General features: G+C 41.3%; 3 protein-coding genes across 3 annotated transcripts in view; 2 read left to right on the plus strand and 1 right to left on the minus strand.

Annotated features, from left to right (window-relative positions):
* Window positions 1-2,673: 2,673 nt before the first annotated feature.
* On the plus strand, window positions 2,674-5,386 carry LOC133169421 (cytochrome P450 1B1-like). The gene has a single exon (XM_061301616.1). The coding sequence runs from the start codon at window positions 2,885-2,887 to the stop codon at window positions 4,460-4,462; it is 1,578 nt and encodes a 525-aa protein (XP_061157600.1). The 5' UTR covers window positions 2,674-2,884; the 3' UTR covers window positions 4,463-5,386.
* A 740-nt stretch (window positions 5,387-6,126) lies between these two features.
* On the plus strand, window positions 6,127-8,552 carry LOC133169420 (cytochrome P450 1B1-like). The gene has a single exon (XM_061301615.1). It carries the CDS (start codon window positions 6,290-6,292, stop codon window positions 7,877-7,879), a length of 1,590 nt encoding a protein of 529 aa, XP_061157599.1. The 5' UTR covers window positions 6,127-6,289; the 3' UTR covers window positions 7,880-8,552.
* A 3,212-nt stretch (window positions 8,553-11,764) lies between these two features.
* dnajc17 (DnaJ (Hsp40) homolog, subfamily C, member 17) overlaps window positions 11,765-21,076 on the minus strand; it is a 41,457-nt gene continuing 32,145 nt past the window's right edge. The window contains exon 14 of the transcript XR_009718372.1: window positions 11,765-11,900. The gene's annotated coding sequence lies outside the window, so the exon portion shown is untranslated. The remainder of the gene's footprint in view (window positions 11,901-21,076) is intronic.

The following is a 21,076-nucleotide window of genomic DNA, read 5'->3' on the forward strand; positions in this document are numbered from 1 at the left end:
TAGATCACTTCGAATGCCTTTTCACGCGAACAACAATCATGTCTGACATTGACAATGTTCCCTAGTCAACTTGCTTTCGGATTGTGGTCTGGCATATAAAGACGTGGAGCAAGTCAAAGCACAAATGCCCGGCGGTTGCCTCCTGGTTGTTTACGGAGGTGCTTGCCCACAGGATGTTTTTGTTGGTGTGTTTACAGCTTTTTCAGTCTCAGCTCAGCATTACCACCCCTCCCCAAAATTCTCCTATATGCACGCCACGCTTCTTTTTTCCCAAGTCCCGCCAGCTCCCCAACTGCCTGTTGGCTTCGCTTTCATTGCTGCAACCCCCCTAGTCCCATCCAAAACCCGACCCCCTTTCCCTCTCTTCCTTCCTCCCTGTCGGTGCTGTGCGTGACAGTAGCTCACTGAGAAGTGGAAATGAGACTAGTAAACAATGATTAGCTCCAGAGCCAGAGCAGCCTGGTCTGCCATTGGTCCTGTCTCTGCATACTGACTGCCCACACCCACCAGCACATGTAGCATATAGAGGGGACCCCACCCCCCACCACCCTCCCACCATTCCCCAAACCACAAACACATGCACGCAATGCCCTCAGCTAGAGTCAGCGTCGGGTCAGGGGCAACCTCCCACAGCCAGGTTACAAAAGGTAATCACAGGCTAACACAGCAGCCACACGCAAAATGCACACATGACCCCCCCCCCCCCCAACCCACCCACCGTGACAGCCCCCCAACACCCTCTTCCTCAGCCACAAACCTGGCTTGAATTAGCATGATGGGGATGCAACTTTCAAGGGGCCACATGTGTGCAAGGAGTAGACTGAGGTGAGGGGGGGGGAGGTAATTCTTCCCTATAAGAACAGAGAAGAAACAGTCACCCCCAGTGCAGTGTATTCAAAGACATTACTATGTCTCTGGTTAACCCAGGAATAATTGTGGAGGTTTTGGTTCTTAGCCACGCAGACAAACTGCTTCCAGGCTTGGAATCGGTGCAAGTCCATATCTATAAATGCCCTCTTTGGAGTAATTAACATGAAAGAACAACACATTGTGATATGTACACTCATAGTTTTATTGTAGTCTTCCTGTTTGTCTACATCATTTAGGCATGATGACATTTTCACTTAATTAAAAGCAAACGTTTTGCACTGCGCCATTGCCGTGTCCAGGCCATTTTTCTGGGGGGCTGAGGCACCCTAAGGTAAATCCAACCACACGAAACTTTGAGACCTCGAGATTTTATTTAACAAGCTATAGGTAGGATTGTTCTTTTAAACTGACAATTTTACATTATTTTGTTCTATTTTTATTTTCACAAGGTTAGTGACTTTGACTGGGCTATCCTGGGACCTCAGGAATCATATTTCGGGCTATTAGTTGGTGTAACAACATTCCTTGAATCATTGAACTCATGACAAGTACATATCATTTTGTTTTCGTTTTTTTGTGTCTTTTCCTTTTAGTGATGTCTGTCAAGAAATAAAAGAACAGTAAAAATGTAAATACAATATTTGTCCATTCTCTTGCTATCAATCTTGCTCATATAAGGGTGTAAGTTACAATCTAGAATAATTGTCATTAATAATTTAACCAAAGCCCCCCTGGTGAATATTCTCTGGTGCTGAAACAGTCAGCATCATGAAACGTCTACAGGGTGAATTCATCTATCTTTCCATCCATCTACTAATACTTAATATAAGTGGGACACCTGAACAAACTAGTGCAATGATGAAGTAACTTCTGGTGTGGAATATATGTGCAACAAGAAAGATGATGATGTGGCAAAGTCAGATACAGCACTGCATCAATATTTTAGATGTCTGCACATATATTTTTTTTCTCGTCTGCTATTTTGATTGATTTTTTTTCTTTTTCATGACATTGTCTCCCTCGAGCTTTTCTTTACATTTTAGTCAAGTCAAGAATATCAGTGTTGATAATACACTTGATAGTCATAGTTTATTGCTTGCCTAACCATTTGAGTTTTTTTTTTTAAATCTCTATTTTTATTATTGTAGGTGCAAACATTAAACAGCAACATAACATTATTTTTTTTTCTTTTATAGTCTTGCCTAAAAATAAAAGCCTCACTTATCCAAATAAATTGTTAATATAGACTATTATTTTTAAGCACAAACTATTTCAAATGAATTGAGTCATTTTTCATGCAAAAAAATATATTTGTATTGTGTCGTGGATTTATAAACCAGAGCTGGATTGAGACAGGAGCAAATACCAGTTAATACATGCACACAGTCTCAAAGTCCGAGCTAATAAAAAAAAACTATTACTGCAATAAATCACTCATCCACAGTGCATAAATAGTCGCTCAATATTTTTCTGACCACAATGACAAAAAAGGCATTTCAAAAAGTTGCACACAGAGAGGTACAAACGCTGCCAGTCCCCCAATTAGCAGAACAAATTGGCACGACAAGTTCCCCACTAAATCTTTCACCAGTTGCAAAGTCTCCGCTCCTCCAGACGCGCTCCCTCGCTCATTGCGCGCGCTCCCGATATGCCGCTCGCCTCCGAGAGCGCTCCGCGTCAGGGAGATAACGTAGCGGGGGTCTGCGGGACTTCCACAATGGGAGGAGTAATGACATCTATTCCGAGCCCTGCCCACTAACTGCATAATATATAAGGTGGAGGGAGGCACAGTCAAGCCACTCAAACCTTAAATCATTTGCAAAATATAAACTTTTGCCAAACTCATTCATAGAAAACTGAATGGCATTTTTATGAACTTGTCTCTTCAGAATTTCATCTGATTTGGTCAAAAAAGATTCATTTTTGCTTGAATTTAAAACACAAAAAAAGTTTCTTAATATACTTTGAGACAAAGAAATTCTTTTTTGAAGCAGTGTCCCAATTATTTGTCTCCATGGCAGTGGACCCTGACTTTGCTGTGAAGAGCAGCAGCATCATGCGAGAGTGGAGTGGAGAGGTCCAGCCAGCTCTTGTTGCATCTTTTATCTTCCTCTTCTGCCTGGAAGCCTGCCTCTGGTTCAGAAACTTGAGACTCAAGAGAAGACTGCCGGGACCCTTCGCCTGGCCCGTTGTGGGCAATGCCATGCAGCTGGGCCAGATGCCTCACATCACCTTTGCCAAACTGGCCAAAAAATATGGTAACGTGTACCAGATAAGACTCGGTTGCAGTGACATTGTGGTGCTGAACGGCGACAGGGCCATACGTCAGGCTTTGATACAGCACAGCAAAGAGTTTGCCGGCAGACCAAACTTTCCCTCCTTCCAGATGATCTCAGGGGGGAGAAGCCTGACGTTCACTAATTACAGCAAAGAGTGGAAGGCGCATAGGAAAATTGCCCAGTCCAGCTTGAGAGCGTTCTCCTCTGCAAACAGTCAGACGAAAAAAGCCTTTGAGCAGCACGTTATGGCTGAGGCGATGGAACTGGTGCAGGCATTTTTGAGACACAGCACAGATGGACAATATTTTAACCCGTCTCATGAGTTCACAGTAGCTGCCGCTAACGTCTTGTGCGCACTTTGCTTCGGGAGGCGATACGGGCACGACGATGTGGAGTTCAGGACCATGTTGACGAGGCTGGACAAGTTTGGCGAGACGGTCGGTGCGGGAAGCTTGGTCGATGTCATGCCCTGGCTCCAATCCTTCCCCAACCCGGTCCGAAGTCTCTACGAGAACTTTAAGAATCTCAACGAGGAGTTCTTCGCCTATGTGACAGATAAAGTGGTGCAGCACAGAGAGTCCTTCGATCCAGATGTGACCCGGGACATGAGCGACGCCATCATCAACGTGATCGAGCACGGAGACGAGAGCGGCTTGACGAAAGAGTTCGTAGAAGCCACGGTGACCGATCTGATTGGAGCGGGCCAAGACACGGTATCCACCATCATGCAGTGGATCGTGCTACTGCTGGTCAAATACCCCGAGGAGCAAGCTAAGCTCCATGATCTCATCGACAAAGTGGTGGGTCCGGACAGACTGCCCTCAACCGAGGACCGAAGCAGGTTGGCATACCTGGACGCCTTCCTCTACGAGGTCATGCGCTTCACCAGCTTTGTCCCCATCACCATCCCTCACTCCACCACCTCAGACGTCACCATCGAAGGTCTCAGCATCCCCAAAGACACGGTGGTCTTCATCAACCAGTGGTCCGTCAACCACGACCCTCTGAAATGGAAGGATCCGCATATCTTCAACCCCTCTCGCTTCCTGGGTGAAAACGGAGCCCTCGATAAAGACGTCGTCAACAGCGTTATGATTTTTTCAATAGGTAAGCGGCGATGTATCGGTGACCAGATTGCCAAGGTCGAAGTGTTTTTATTCACGGCCGTCTTGTTGCACCAATGTGGCTTAGAGAGCGACCCTTCTCATCCCGTCAGCCAGGATTGCTCTTACGGGCTGTCGCTGAAGCCCCTCACATACTCTGTCACCGCCAAGCTTCGAGGAAAGTTACTTGGCTTGGTTTCTCCAGCGTAAACTGCATGTATCAACAATGTGACTCAAGGCCAGCAGCAACTTCCCCAAACTTCCCCACCAATGACATCTAACAGCCCGTACTAGCATATCTGCACAAAGTCTTATTGTATAATATAATGTATTTAAACATGCATTGGGAGTGTGATGTCAAATCTATCATTTGTGAATGTTGGAATTCCGGTCAGTGGACTTTTGGCATCAATGCGAGAGGGTAAAAAGGTTCTCCTAATTTCTCAGACAGTATAAAGAGAATATTAAGAGGTTTTTTCTTTTTTTTTTTTGCATGAACTTATAGGATGAGCACAGGGGCATTTACCAACTTTGAATGCCCATTTAAACTAATATTGTAATGTAATAAATGCTTGTGAATGTTATGGTCACGAGTTGACTCACTGTTTTCATTCATGATATTATAATGAGAATATATTTAACCTTTTTCACATTGTGCTTTTCCAATGTGTTTTTTTTTTATACTATATTATGGGTAAAATAGTAAATGTAAGAATAAATGTTATCGGTCTACTATCATCTACTGTATTCAAAGCATGTGAAGACATAATATGGGACGATGAAAGGGAACTTGGAAGTGAAGAGGAAGCCTTTTATCAACATCCATCAGCAAAAATGTGCACAAACTTTTTGTGCAGCCAGTGTTCCCCGAGCAGCGTGTGCCAAACAGCGCTCCCACAAATACACACAACACAGATGTGCGCCATGTTTCTTTCCCCCATGAGGCATTATCATGATTGTTTGTTTACAACATTTTCAAAGCTGCACGGATGTTCCTGCACCGTCTTAGGCCTGCACGCTCAGCGCATGTCTACCTTCTCCAGGAGCATCATGTGATGGTTTTAAATGATGACAAGAATAAGCTGTATCTGAAATGAATACTGATAATAATGGTAAATAAAAATACTGAATGTTTTCTGTGTCTGGATTTAATTTCATGTTATTCTTTTTAATGAGATAAAGTCCCAACTGTGCAAAGTCGCACGCTGTATTATGTGGGTCATACTGCAAAACATGTGGCAGCAAAATGATGCCACCATTGTCTATTTGTCATTAAACATTGTTTTTTAAGTGAAGCAAACCTTTATTTATGGCTGCGTAGAATCAGACCACAATAGCTTCTAAGTCTTTGTTGCACAAGTACTCACATGCACACATGGTCGATCAAGACTCTGTTTGGAATTAGCACAAAAAAATGGCAACAGACTGTTTTGGATTGACCATCGTATTACAAAGCAGCATGAGACAGCAAGTAGTTTGATATTTAAATCTTAAAACATTTTATAGATGACGTAGTATCCAGAGGGCGATAATAAACCTTTTTGCTAATAACATAAAAAGTTTGGAGGAAAGCAGTTATTGTAAACGGCCACCTGTATAAAAAAAAATAAAAAATCGACTATATTTTGTTGTTCCGCGCAACCTATTTTTTGTTCATATGATAAAACTGATTTTTTTAGCAACATGGATTATAAAATATCTCCTGCTTAGCAGCACCCTGACAAGGGATGCTGCCGGAAGGAGGCCTGAGTGGGACTAAGGTCTCCAAACTGTGGTCAAAAAAGGGAGGGGAGTAAAAAAATAAGTGGCGGACCCCTCCCACCATAGGGATGCATATAAGTGAAGGCTTGAATCTGCTTGCTTCTCAAGTGGTCATCTGAAGACGAGTCACACCGCAGCGAACTGGAGAGTGAGTGCTGCCTTTATTTGGTCTGATCATGAATGACCAAGCACAAGAAAGGCCTCGGTTGTGACTTTATTGACTAAAGGAGAACCTCAGAGAATTATTTAGTTTGAAGTGAGACGACAGACGACACAATGGCTCACATGGACGCTGAGTTAACTCGGAACGGCGTTGCTCGAGAGTGGAGTGGACAGCTCCAGCCTGCTCTGGTTGCAACTTTTTTTTTCCTTATCTTCTTGGAGGTCGGTTTACGGGCGAGGAACCTAAGGCTCAAGAGAAGACTGCCGGGACCCTTCGCTTGGCCCTTGGTGGGCAACGCCATGCAGCTGGGCCAGATGCCTCACATCACCTTCGCCAAACTGGCCGAAAAATATGGTAACGTGTACCAGATAAGACTCGGTTGCAGTGACATTGTGGTCTTGAATGGCGACAGGGCCATACGTCAAGCGCTGATTCAGCACGGCAGGGAGTTTGCAGGCAGGCCAAACTTTGTGTCTTTTCAGTATGTGTCGGGAGGGAAAAGCTTGACTTTCAGCAGTTACAGCAAAGAGTGGAAGATGCACAGGAAAATTGTTCAATCCACCATCAGAGCGTTCTCATCTGCCAACAGCCAAACCAAAAAAGCTTTTGAGTGGCAAATTGCAGCCGAAGCTCAAGAACTGGTTGATATTTTCCTTAAGCTAGGATCTCAGGGTCATTATTTCAACCCTTCCCATGAGCTAACAGTAGCTGCAGCTAATGTGATTTGTGCCCTGTGCTTCGGAAAACGTTACGGACACGATGATGCTGAGTTCAGAGCCTTGTTACAGAGAGTTACCGACTTTGGACAGACGGTTGGAGCTGGCAGCTTAGTGGATGTGATGCCGTGGCTTCAATCTTTCCCAAATCCCGTCCGCAGTGTGTTCAAGAATTTCAAATACTTGAACAAGGAGTTCTTCAAGTTTGTTCAGGGCAAAGTTGAAGAGCACAGGGAGACCTTCGATCCTGAGGTAACCCGGGATATGAGCGACGCCATTCTCGGGGTCATTGCCAAGACTGAGGGTGAAAATGGACTCACCCAGGGCTACACTGAGGGGACAGTTTCAGATCTCATTGGTGCAGGTCTGGATACTGTTTCCACTGCTCTCGACTGGATACTCCTCCTTCTTGTGAAACACCCTGAAATTCAAACGAGACTCCACCAGTTGGTGGACAAGGTGGTGGGGCCCAACAGACTCCCCTCTGTGGAGGACAGAGGTGAGCTGGCCTATCTTGATGCCTTCATCTATGAAACAATGCGGTTCAGCAGTTTCGTGCCCGTCACCATCCCCCACTCTACCACCTCAGATGTTACTATCGAAGGTTTTCGCATTCCAAAAGACACGGTGGTCTTCATCAATCAGTGGTCCATCAATCACGACCCCCTGACGTGGAAGGACCCGCAGACCTTTGACCCCTCACGCTTCCTTGACGACAATGGCTCCCTAGACAAGGACCTCACCAATAACGTTATGATCTTCTCGGCAGGGAAGAGACGTTGCATCGGTGACCAGATTGCCAAAGTAGAGATTTTCTTGTTCTTTGCGATCCTCCTTCAACAATGTCACTTTGAAAAATGTCCCGACAAAGACCTCTCCCTAAATTGCGCCTACGGTTTAACGCTGAGGCCTTTGGATTTCAAAATCACTGCCAAACCCCGGCGAGAGACAATCGACACAGAAGATGGCAAAAAAAGTATAAACTAAGAATTTATCACTTATTCTACTGAGAACCTTTATGTACCAAGCATTGATTGTTTTACAACAGACTATGTACACTTCACATTTTAAATCAGAACAAAGTTGTTACAGTTTATGCTTTAGGATAGTTTATGGTTTTACAAATATTTATTTTATATACATATTTCACTGTCATAGTCTGTGAAAGGACATGTGAAATAATCCTACATTTAATTGATAGAATTGATACTGTGTCTATATATTGGTGTTTTATATACCTACGTATGTGTCCCAGACATATCCCTGGTCACTTTATTAGGTAGACCTGTACATTACAATGGAATGAAATCTGCACAATAAATACACTTATTATTATTTAGGTTGTACTTTTGTCACTTAATGTAGCAAAATGGTTTAGCCAGTCTGAGACATCATGCCTCTAACAGTTCTCACTGAGTCGTGTTGTGTTTATTAACATAGATTTATTTTTCGATGTAAGTGTACCTCATTTTGTGACCAAATATTTTGTTTTATTTGTACAGTTTTCTATTTGTACAATTAGGAAATGCCACATTACTTGAGTAAAGAGCAGCGTATGCTGTTTATAAACGGCAATTTCTCATAATAAACCTGACAAATATGTATTCTGGAGTGTGACTAAAACATCGCAGGTAAAATAAACATCTCCGCTAACTTACAAGTGAAAGTGTGGTGTGTCAGTGGGGGCAGCCAGATTGAAAAAAAGGAAAAGAAAAGTCCAGTACGGTCAAAGACATAATAATAGTGCCTTATGTCTGCTCTCTGTTGTTTTGAAAGATTTATATGTGTTACTGGCCCATGTCGCTCCTGCTCTGAACTCGTACCAAGCAAACCGTGACTCACTACATCAGCCACTCATTAATGTTTAACACGGGTCTCTCAGTGCATTTTTTTTTTTTCTCGGTCTTATCCAGTAAATTGAGAGCAGACAAGTCGATACAGTGACTTTTATATTCTTGGAAAGAAAAAAAGTATTTCAGTAATTGTGGAAGGAAGGCTGCCTGAATAATGTGACAAATAGAGGACAGGCAGTCCAGTCCCAAGACTTTTAAAAAACAATAAATCAACTTAAGATTCTGTGACAAGTACCTACTCCATCCTTGATTGGCTCCCAGTTTGGGAATGTTGAAAATGTATTGAGTACAACTAAAATTACTTTTGGCTGACTTTTGTAGTTTTGATTCTGGTGGAAAACTATTTCCCAAATTCAGACACGAAAATGATGTCTGTTTTAACATTAGATCAATTCATTAAAAAAAATGTTTAATTAAGTTGTAAATTTCATTTTGTGTAATATTTTCCATTATAGGTAGAACAACTTCACCATGATTGTGATTTCTCCTCTACAGAAGGTATTAGAAAATCCACATAGTGGCCGAATATAATGTTGATTGTCCCTTTCTTGCTTCTTAGATTCTACTTTAAGGTGACAATGCTAATAACACTTCCCACTCTTGCCCAATACCATTCCTATATCTCAGGCATGCCACAAAAAGTCCACAAAGTTCACAAATAAAGCTTCTTCCTGTTGACTGAGGTGCTGACAGATTTCATTTCACTTTTCCTTGTCCCGGAAAACCCCCAAACCACCACCCACTATTCCAAATAAGTGCAGTAGATCACTATTAGTTAGTGTCTTATCATCGTCATCATAATTTGGATTAGAGTTTTTTTTACTTGGTGCCAAATCTACTCGCAGGAGTAGCAAGCTTGTTTTTACTGACATGTCCTCTATAAACTCTCTCCATCACGTTCGCGCTTTTCTCTGACACCACAAGGCCCTCAGAGGGAGGAACAGGGTAAGCCGACCTCCCCGGTTTCCAACTTCCCAAAACATCCATGAAATGTGTCCAGTTGAAAGCCTCCCTTTCACCTCCTGCGTTTTGCAAGTTGCAACCACCTATGACCTGCAAAGTTTAACTCCAGAGGGGAAATCAAAATATGTCCAAGCTGACAGTTTTTAACTTGGGGGTTATTCCCGTGCAGCACGTACACATTGCGGCTGAGTAACCTCCCACACGCTGACACCATTCCAGCTCAGCTGTCTGAGCGCTGCCATTTTTTAAAACATGCACACTAGAGTCACTTCTCGATGACACACAGTGGGGTAGAGTTATTTCTTCCCTCATCTTCTACTGGAACACATGCGGAAAATTGTGTCTGCGTATTGGCCAGTGTCTGTCAGTATTTCCTACAAGGCTGCCCTCCACACCAACATATTCACCACAACCTCACTTCTTATCCACATTGGTGCCGACAAAAGAAAATACAGCCGTAATTCTGAATGTTCCCGGCCAAAGGATAAACATCAAAACAGAATGACTCACTCGTTTGTAAAAAACTAAAAATAAAGAAAAAATAAAACAATAAAGAAAGACAAGTAAATAAATAAATGTAACCCATAAAATAGTATCATCATTTATAAAGTGAACGCTACATCAGTTTGATCAATCACCGCTACCTACTAACTAATATTTTGCCCCAATTGAGTATGAAATAAAGGAACAAAATACTTGAATCAGCAAAGACACAGTGGCAAGTGGGGATTTCAGAATAATTTCAGAGGTTTACCAAACAGCCAGACTAATTTAGTGCTGGTCAGCCACCCCCAACCCAACCCGCTCCCAATCCCGGAATAGTTTTACCCATCCACCCCCTTGCACCAATTACGTTAAAAGATCACACAGACAGTGACGACAATCCTGCATTCCTCCACTTGAGTACTTTGCAAGGTTTTCAAAAAGATTAATTATTCCCCAAACAAATCGTAATTTGCATTCTGACCATAATATATTCCATTGTTTTCGTGTTATGTTCCATGGTTATCCTCCCCTTCCAAAACACATTTCCTTAGTTTCCCTCTGTGGGATTATGTCATGGACATAAATACTGAGTAAAAAAAACATTAATATTGTTCCAATTGACATCAGAATAATTTTGCATCACTAATGTCTGGATTATTTTATTTTCCGATATGGGTCAAATAACCAATAAGACATCAATTGCTTTGTAGGACAACCAATTGTAAAGATGTGACCCGTTTCAATAAACAGTGGCCCAGCTCTCAGGCTGATTTCTTAAAAAAATCACATATTGTGTGGTTCAGTCTGTCATAGTTCTTTCCATACTTTCCAAAGTATTATTTTCAAGAAGCGTGGAAGAAAGTGGCCCAAGGTGGTCAATGTGGCCAAATGCTAACATGTAGGACAATGTTTGTCAATGTAAGTAGTGTTTTTTTTTTCTTTGGTATGGAAACATAGCAACAATGTTGGCATTAATGGAACTTCCAGAATACACTAAGCAACCGCATCATTAGGTATGCGTGCCAAGAGTTCGAAAGCTGAATTCTCAAGTTGAGGCCACTTTTGCATTTTATGGTATCTTAATAAATTTATTTTCTCGGATGTTGTGACTAAGTTAAACAATTTTTGTCAGTATGATGCAAAAGCAATACAACACAATGTCAAAAGGTATCTATGAAATTGAGCAGAGGTGGTTTATGAGTATGTGCAAGATGTGTATGAACATATATGAAATATATAAAATATATAGAAATAGATAAGATTTTTGGAGACAGGGGGGGGGGGGGTAATAATACACTAAAACTGGCTAATTAAAACGTTTTCATTTTGTTCATCCATTCATTGTAATGTATGAAACAAATATTGGTGAAATAAAAATAATTGAGTATTTGAAATCCAATCTCTTCAAATAATCACAAAATCATTATACGCTTTATGTTTATAAAAAGCTCCCTGGGGTCAACACAACTTCTTCCTTTACATCCTCAACCTACTGTCAAAAAAGGATTAAACTACTCACCCACTTGCACATAATTGATGTTCTCACTTATCTCCTCATAAATCTTTGTGGAACTTTAAGGCACGAGTGCCTGGTGGTCCAGCAGCGTTGACGGGCCATCAATCTTGCGCGGTGTTGGAGACCGAAGGAGTCGACCCCGATGATGATGAATAGCCAGAACCACTCCTTTGGACAATCACCGTGGATTCTATTCAAGAGACACAGCAGGTGGCCGATGTGATATGAAATACATTTTGGAAATTGTTGGTTTATAGCTCCCGAGGTTGTATCACGTAACACAATAACATTGAGAAACGCTCAACAGATTGATATCTTCTCCCAAACTGATGATTTAGAGTTCTGCGACTCGTCAACAAAGTAACCATTTTAGGGTGTATGTACGCGGTTTAAGACACACAAATCTTTTCACAGTATTGAAACGTTTAACATTTTTAAATTTAATAACGGTTCAGAAAATAGCAATTCTGAGATGACTTTTAAGTGAAGGAAAATTATCTTTGATTAAAAAGTACATTGAATCAAACCGGATCAAAGTGTTCAACTTTAAAATATATCGAGGTACGTGTAGAATTGTCGTTATTTTTTTCTAAATAGATGGAAAGAAAATGTATGGTACTGACAAATTCATTCATATATAAAATAATGAAAACAAAAAAACTCATTGCATCACAGTCTCTTGATCTGAGTCATCGTATATCGAACTGCAATTCCATTGAATCGAATCAAACCGAATCATTCCACTTTAAAATTGAGCCGTCCTTGATTCACATGTATGTATGGAATCAAGGCGTCAAATCAACTTAGTGGGATGGAAAAAAGTTATCTGATAAAATCAACTTATTATGATGACTTTAGGTGTCATGAGATCAAGATATGGTTTATTTAGAGACAGCAAAGGAGGAGCATCAGCATCTGTCAGCTTGACGGTGTTCTCACATATGTCTTGCATATTGCCTGCCGCCTTATCAAATCAAACCAGCCACCGATAATTCACCGCTGCTACTGCAGCATAAGCGTTCTTGTCACTTTCACGCAACTCTGCTCCAAGCTCGCTTCTCAGCAATGTTTCCAGCCAGACCAAAACAATTCAGCAAAAAGCTATTTGCGTCTGCGGTGTTTAATTTTCGCTTGTTTTTGCATTCTCCTTTTGTAGTGGGCTCTGATTGCCTGACAGAATTCCCGCCACTCGCTGAGGGAATAATGTCTGACCACTCTTCTGAAAATATGTCGCTCTGTTAAGACTCTGAACATGCAGGCATGTTGTTGACAGTACGAGTGGTTTTATTTCGGAATGACAATCGAATCACAATTTCACTTCACTTTCACTTTACTGTGCCTATTTTGATGGATGAGGAAAATAATATATGGACATAATATGGATTTTTTTTCCAATATGTTCAGTGTGCTACTCATACATAGCAACAAAATGTAATTGGTCAATTGTATATTATTTCCACAAATTCCCTGGCAAAGTCAACAGTAGCTTTTCCTGTTTAGGCTTATGCCCCAAAACGCTTTGGGTTAGGGAAATATTATGGCCTGGTTGTCTTGGTTGCAGTAACAACAAGAACTACAAACAAACAGCTCCTCTTGCATTTAATAGCCTTGTGTTTTGCAGCAGACGATGTCTCTTATTTTGGCGCAGCCCACGCCTCACTTCAGCTCGACATTTCTTTTTCCCTAGAGATGCACCTGAAATATGCACTGTCCACTGAACAAGCGGCCATATTGAGACATAATGTACCTTTTTATGCATGCTGAGAAAGCAGCAAATCAAGCAAATTGCCTAAACAAAATTTTAACTCAACAAAATATTAATTACGGTTAGCGTACAGCAGAATGCGGTGGACACGAAAAACGTTTTTACTTTTACTCCCTACATTTGAAAATATTTCGAAACTTTACTTTAGCAAAGCAGTTTTTTCCAGTCTCCACGGATGAAAGGTAAAATCAACAGTGGTTGAGATCTTGATCGCTTGAGATCTTGCAGTCTTACCAGGCGGAAAAATAAACAGGGACAGCAGCGACATGGAAGCCCGTGAACCCAAGAGCACTAACAACTGTGGCAAAAAACTCAAGAAAGCATCATTAGTCTTATTTTAGGGAATTGTTTGATGTTACAAGACGAATTTGTAGTGAATGAATTTGTCATGTGCCAGCCCAAAAAAAAAAAAAACCTAGTTCTGCATTTCAAGATTCATCATACAATCAAAAAAAACAACACATTGAAGCAAGATGTATTTTTTCAGTTGTTATCATTAGCTAATTTTGGTTACCCAGTTCATGTTCGAAACACATTTTGATGGGAGAAAAGTCAAAACAATACTTACTAGCTCTCAAACACGCAGATACGTTTTTTTTATTGTTATTAAAAGTCAAAGTTTTATTTACTCTGATACTAAAGTTCATTTCCAATCCCGAATTGAGCCATTGAATCAAAAGTTTTACTTTTATCAGTCTTTTCTCACTTAGGCATCTATTCTACTTCAGCACAGCGTGACTACTTCTGCCCCCTCTGGCATGACGATAGAGACAATATTTTTTCAGTGTCATGTGACCATATTAATAATAAACATGCCTCCAACAAAAACACACGAATTGCATCAACTCAAATATGTCGTTGTTTGTTCTTTAACCCAATCATTGGACGTTTTGGAGGATCATTGTGCAGGTAAGAGGGGAGACCTTTCAAGAAGTGCATCTCAGAAGGCCACTTGAGCTGGAGCGGAGGTGTGGATCATAAAGAATAACACAGCGAGGATGAAGTGAGCGTATAGGGATGATGTTTGCAAGGGTTTGGACACAACGTTTAGGCCTCCCGACAGCATTAGAGGCCTTGGCTCAGGTTTTGAGGCCTTGGCTCAGATTTTGTTCTCCTCCAGTGAGTGAAGCCCAGCTGTAATCCTCCAAAGGAAAAACTGAGGGGACATCAGAGTTGATCATGCTTGGACTATTTATGTGGCTTTATCATGTCCACCAAAGTAAGCCAAAGGGAAAATATGTCAAAGCCATGAATTGCCAATATATGTCAAATCCCCCCAAAAAGGTTATTACGACCAGCACCAACCACTTAGATTTTGGATTGCTTTTAAGTGAACAACAGCACGACAGATGACTATTACAGCATCCAACCTGTGACGGGTGACTTCATCGCATTATGTAATGCAGTCGGGCCTGTGCCAGACAACAACGCCGCAGAGACATTCAGGTGCATGTTGCTCAGCACGCACCCCGGAGTGCGCCAAATTGTATGTGCGTCAATTAATGTGTGGTTCAAAAACATTTCCCAATAAGAACACGTCACAGTTTTTCTGCTGCAGTGAGTTGTGTGGAAGTTGCCTGGTGTGTAGATGTGAATCATCGGCTGTAGTATTTTTTTTTTCACCTTGATTTTTTGGTGCAGTGGGCTAATGATTACAGAAGGTCACTCTGGGGGAGATGGAGCTCCTAACGAAGGTCAGCGGCGACAGATAATTGCTTTGTTGGGATAATCAACCAGTGCCCGTGGTGAAACAAAAGGTATGCACAAACTCCGCTATCAAAAAATAGCGCCACCCAAAGCACACCCGATAGACAGGAGTCAGGGTGTCTGCTCCAATTCTCCGAACCAGCATCACATTGTTGCGAGAAACCATTAAGCCAACGCTGGACTTTGGCTGACTCTCTAGTAACACAGGCGTCGCGGCATACCACCGCAAGCCTCCCTGCTCTCTTCTTTTTACTCCTCCCACGCTCACTCCCACCCCCTGCCGTGTTGTCTGCCAGGAACGGAGACGTATGAGCCTCTGCTGAGAACTGCTTCCAAGGTAGCCGTCCACTCCTCTGCCAGCAAAAATAAGACATTCTGCACTTTCTTTCACTCGCTCTCACTTTCTCCCCATCCTGCCTTTCAGCATCACAATGGTCAAAAAAGCTGCCAGGAGCTGCAGCCAACAATAGTTCAATTCGTTTTGCCCCCATTTCCCCTTTTAGCTTTTGGACTTGGTCCAGGAGAATTTATATAGAAAGGGGCACAGCAGCTTTTGTGTTCTCAGAAATATAGCACAAAGGCTTGTTGCCTGCATGGTTTGACCAACTAAGTCCAAGAATACACAAATGTCCGAAACATTTCAGACACAAAATCACGGTGGTAGGAACCATCGGCCCTCCTCTAATAGTAACTGCTCCGCAGTCATTTTTATCCTAACTAACCTGAATCCAATCATGACTCTCTTCCAAATTCTTAATCCCCCTCGGCAGCAACTTTTCAAAATCATGACAAGTGTTCCTAAATTTGGACGATATTTGTTATTCCTGGGACATGTGATCATTCCAAAGATCGGAGAGGAAGGGAAAAACAGCATCAGAGTTTTGTTATGGCTCAGTTGGGAAAAAGAAAGAGAAATGTTCTGCAATCTGACCCCACAGCGCTTATCGTTAGGGTTGCGGGTGCTAGCTCCATTCGGAATTGACGTCTAGCACATCTGCCTCGCAAAGCGGAAATTTCGTCACTTGTCGATATGATGCAGTTCTAGCTTTTCTACTATCAGTGTATTCAAAAGAGAAATGATTACTCCATGCTACCTTGATGGATACATCCTTGCTGCATTCTCATTCTGGACATATTAAAATTTATGAGTCTGCTTGTGTCCTGCCGAACAGAGCAGCTGAAACAACAGCACTTTCTACATAACCTGCAGGGAGGAGGTGAAACTCTGGAAACAATGAAATCCTAGCGCTCATATCCCATAGCACTCATTTGGCATGTCCCCCTGAGGCCGTCACACGTTCTTTTCAATTCATAAACGATTGCACGAAAAGGCTCTTGCTTGGAGTCCGTCACTGATTTATGACTAATCATCAAAACTAAGTAGTGATGCTGGTGTAGAATGTGAGGTCTGATTAAGAAAATGAATAACTTAGTTGATTTCAAAGGAGAAATATATTCAAGGCTAGAGTCCAGACGTATCCACTTCCATAATATTACGAGATTTGTTTTAATTTCAAAGAAAGAAAATCAGATATCGAAGGGTTGACAACATTGGGATTTTTTTTTAAGGTTAGAAAATGGTTCTTATTGGATGAGAACTGGTAAAAACCATACGGTCTTTCTTCCACTGTTTTTCCAGATACATTAGAACCTTAATTTTCTTATCTTACTACGTTTTATAATTTTGCTTTTTACTCTGCACAAAATCAGCTGGACAGAAAAACGACTCAGCAGTCACCCCGGCTTCCATCGCATGTCTCCAACACACTCACTGTCCTCATCAACAGCCTCGCTTCCTGTCACGTTGCCAAGAACAACTCCAAAACCAAAATAAAATGATAATATACAGTAAATTAGAAGCAATCATCTTGCCTGTGAAGAGTCAAACTCAATCGAATGATAGTGCTTTATATGTCATAACACATCATTATGACTTTCACTTAAGTCTCCCAAGCACTGATTTATGTTGCTAACCAATGTGTGTGATTGTGTATGTGAAAAGGGAAGTGAGCTTTCATCAGGTCTGTCTGACATTCCAACAAAGTCACACATTTGCAAGTCATTATTGAATAAAATGTTGGAACATTGAAGTCAGGAAAACATGTCTACTTTATAGACACATTAAAATGACTCGCTGTATTGGTGGCACTTTTGGATAAAGCCGTAATGAATTTTTGACAGTGGTGGATGGGAATGGAAATGTTTATGGAAAGAGGGACTAAATGTATATAAAATCTTTTGACCTTGTCATAGCTCAGTTTTGGAAAAAAAGTAAATGCATGGTGATGACAGAATTGCAGAAACAGAGTCAATTTAAATCCATTTGCCATTTTTCTACTTGTTGGATGAAAAAATTCAGGCAAATTTCATGAAAGTTTCCTAGAACTAGAAAGGATTTTTTTGTTCCTAATGTATTACTGTTGAGATAAGGATGAAATAGGTTTTATTTGGTTAAAAACAAATAATTACGATAATCCCTCACTTGAATTAAAAAAAAATGCTGATGTAAGACCTTTAATAAAACATTTCATAATGCTGGGGATGGAACTTGAGAGCATTAAAATTTGTTAAATAAAAATACAATTGTGGGAAATTGTGCAAAAATGTAATATGCTGTGGTTTCGGAAATATCATATTTCAGTTTGTAGTTAATTTCAGTAAATATTTTTTTAAATAATTTATTCCAAACTCCAAATTAATGCTATCTTTACAGTAGCCTTGGGTTTTTACACACTTGATAAATTAAATCACAATACAATACAGGTATGACAATTAATGCAATTATTGAGTCTGTTTTATTGGGCTGTCAATTGCAACAGTGAAATACTGAATGTTTTTAAAGTTTTCAAGGCCCACATTGCCTTTGCGAAATTTTATACTTGATTTGTCAAATTCCTAACTGGGATCAAAGAATTATTTTATTAATGCCGTACTGATGCTGAAGTGGTTGCAGCATGTAACATTCCACAGGTAAATGCTAAGAGAAAAGGAAATTTTCCATGTTCCTAATCCGACTCATTCCCTCACCTGTCATTCTATGGAGATGGGTGGCACGAGAAGCCCGAAGGTCGTGTGGGGGTGGGATTTAAATAGAGGAACTACACAGGAAGGCAGATCATGCATGAAAGAAAAAGTAATCCCCCCCAAATGAGCGTAACTGGGGGACAAGAATGTGTGTGCTAACCCGGGCCAGCGGCCAAGTCAAACAGCCAAAGTGAGGGGTAAAGTGAGAGTTCAAAAACAGTCGATGGTGGAGGGGGGTCTTTTGCATACAGATCAAGACAAAACTAAGACGCCAGGTCGGGCGCTGCGGTTCCAGTGTCTGCTTGAACGGCAATGTGGAGCCACCTGTTTAATGGTGCTTAACAGAAACACAAACATTGGTGGGATGATTACTTAGGAAATCTAATTGGTTACAGTTACATGCTGCCCTGCTGAAAAAGTAATAGTGTAAGTATTTCAATTATCGTACTCAATGTGACTAGCTACATTTGATTACATTTTGATATTTTTTTCTTATTCATTTTGGTCAAATGCTCTTAATTATTACCCATTTTCACAAAAATATGTGAATAAAATTGCCATCAACTTTTCTCCCAATAATATATTAGTGAAGTAAATTTCACAATTACATTATGCAATCTTCCTTAATTCTTCCCCAGATCCATGTTGCAGACTTAATATAGTGCAGAAAGCATTCAGCATCTCTCCTACACACTTTCCCTTTTTTCTTACACACACACACACACGTGCACACATGTACGCAAAGTACTGCCAAGTCACACATCTTGTGCAGCAGGGAGGTCGGCAAAGCCAGAGGGATGGTACGTGACAGAGAGCAGGCTGAGCATGGATGTTTCCACGAGTCCGTTCGGAAAGGTTCAAACGAGGCTGTGTGACTGATTGCATAAACGTCTCCGTATTGTACGTATATGATGATGAGTGGCAGCTTGTTTTCGCAACGATACGCACGGCATGGCTTGAACAGCTACACGTTAAATCAATAACATCATCACCCTTGCACCTCGGAAGCGTAACTCGAATCCGTCTTATCCTCGAGTCTCTGCGTCGGCTTCCTGTCGACAATACATTTGTGAATTGTGTTATGCAAATAAAATAAATCTGCCTTGTCTTGCGAGGGCCCATTTGTTTTTGCACAAGGCGCAGAGATGACACTGATAGATGACAGACACATCTGATATGCATATGTTAAAATGGGATTTAAAAAACAAAAAACAAGTTTGTGGCTTTTGGGGGACTCGGTAGCTGCCTATGAAAGAAAAAAGAACACACCACAAATATGTGCACATTCTTAGTCCTCCTTGATTTGTTTGGGTGCGCATGTGTATGTGTATACAAAGTGGCTCTACCACAAAGTAAAGACGAGAGGGCACGAGGGCTTCATGATGAATCACTTCAAGTGATTTTCTCACTATATCGCAGAGGAAATGATTCATTAGGCTAGTGGCCCAGTTGGGAAGGCTCCGACCTGGAATAAGAAGCAGCCACCTCGCCCCAGGCTCCGAGAAGGATGATGGGAAGCAGTCGCCAAGGCCGTGATGAGAAGGTACATTTGAAAACGGGAGGGGTGGATGCAAAGAGAGGGCAAGCTGGAAGAGAGGAAATTTGGCCTGCAGATGGAGGGATGGAGAAGGGACTAGGTTGGACCATCTGCGCTTTTGAATACAAGTGCTCTCGGACAAGCTTTGCTTTCCTGGAACACCACAGGATCTCTCAGCACTGAAAAGAATAATATCATGGGCTGTTTTGTCGAAGGTCATCTTCCAAATAAGTTCGTCTGATGTCTGTCCAGTTTTGGTATTGCAATAGCGGGGATGCTTTGCCAGAACATTGCTCAATATTCTGGTCTGATTAACTCATTAGAGGGCACTGAAGGGACAAGTGTATGTACTCCACTGCACATTGCTTTTTCTCTATTATTGTGACTTTTTTTTCTGAATCGTTTTCTAGGATTTTATTCATTTTGATGTTTTTTTTTTTAATATTGTTGAATGTGTGTGTTGATGATGAATTAGTGAGGAAAAATTAGCTTTCATTAACCTGCCATGAAAATATTGTTTTATTATCAGCGCAAAGTAGCTATTAGAAAAGTAGGGTTAGCTTTGAGAGGAGTTTTGACTGCTCATCTAAACATAAACGGTTATGGGACGTAAGATGTTTTGAAAAAAAAAAAATCAAGATGTTCTCATTATATCAACATTATTGTCCATTGTAAAGTAGGAGGAACGTTTTATCTGCAAATGTTTCACCATCGTGAGCGCTGACAGGAGACAAGGAGGATCTGAATTATCGCTATCGGGAATGTGTGCTTTTTTACAGGAACAGGAAAATTAATGACACTCTTTTGCTGGAAGACTTCTATGTGGGAGGAAGACGGTATAAAAACAAAGAGGAGAGCAAAGATAAGATGAGGGTTCTGGATTATATACCGTGTTAAACTTCCTTTCTCAGGGCCACACTTTGTTTAATAAAGTCAGTGAGAGGGAGAGGGTGAGATAGAAATGCAAACAAATAGCACACTCTCCATCCATCCGTCCATCCATCATTCTTCTCCACCGCTTAGCAATGTTGAGAATCTCCGAGAACTGGAGACAATCAAAGTTGACTTTTAGCGAAAGGGCAATCTACACTTAGACATAGACAACGCAACCATTCACACAGTCATTGAGTAGAAACAGACCCCAAAGTGCCTGCAAGCAATAGCACTACGTCTTCAGCATATTTCACGTACGTGTGCGTCAATGTGGGTGTTCATGTCTGCTCAGTGACCTTGTACCTTGGTGACAGCCTGCAATAAAGGCAGCAAATTATGAATTAGATAAGTGTCAGAACCGTTAATCTGGAGAAAGAGCAACCACACCATGTTAAAGATT

Source organism: Syngnathus typhle, linkage group LG16 (genome assembly GCF_033458585.1).
Source record: "Syngnathus typhle isolate RoL2023-S1 ecotype Sweden linkage group LG16, RoL_Styp_1.0, whole genome shotgun sequence".
Classification (NCBI taxonomy): domain Eukaryota; kingdom Metazoa; phylum Chordata; class Actinopteri; order Syngnathiformes; family Syngnathidae; genus Syngnathus; species Syngnathus typhle.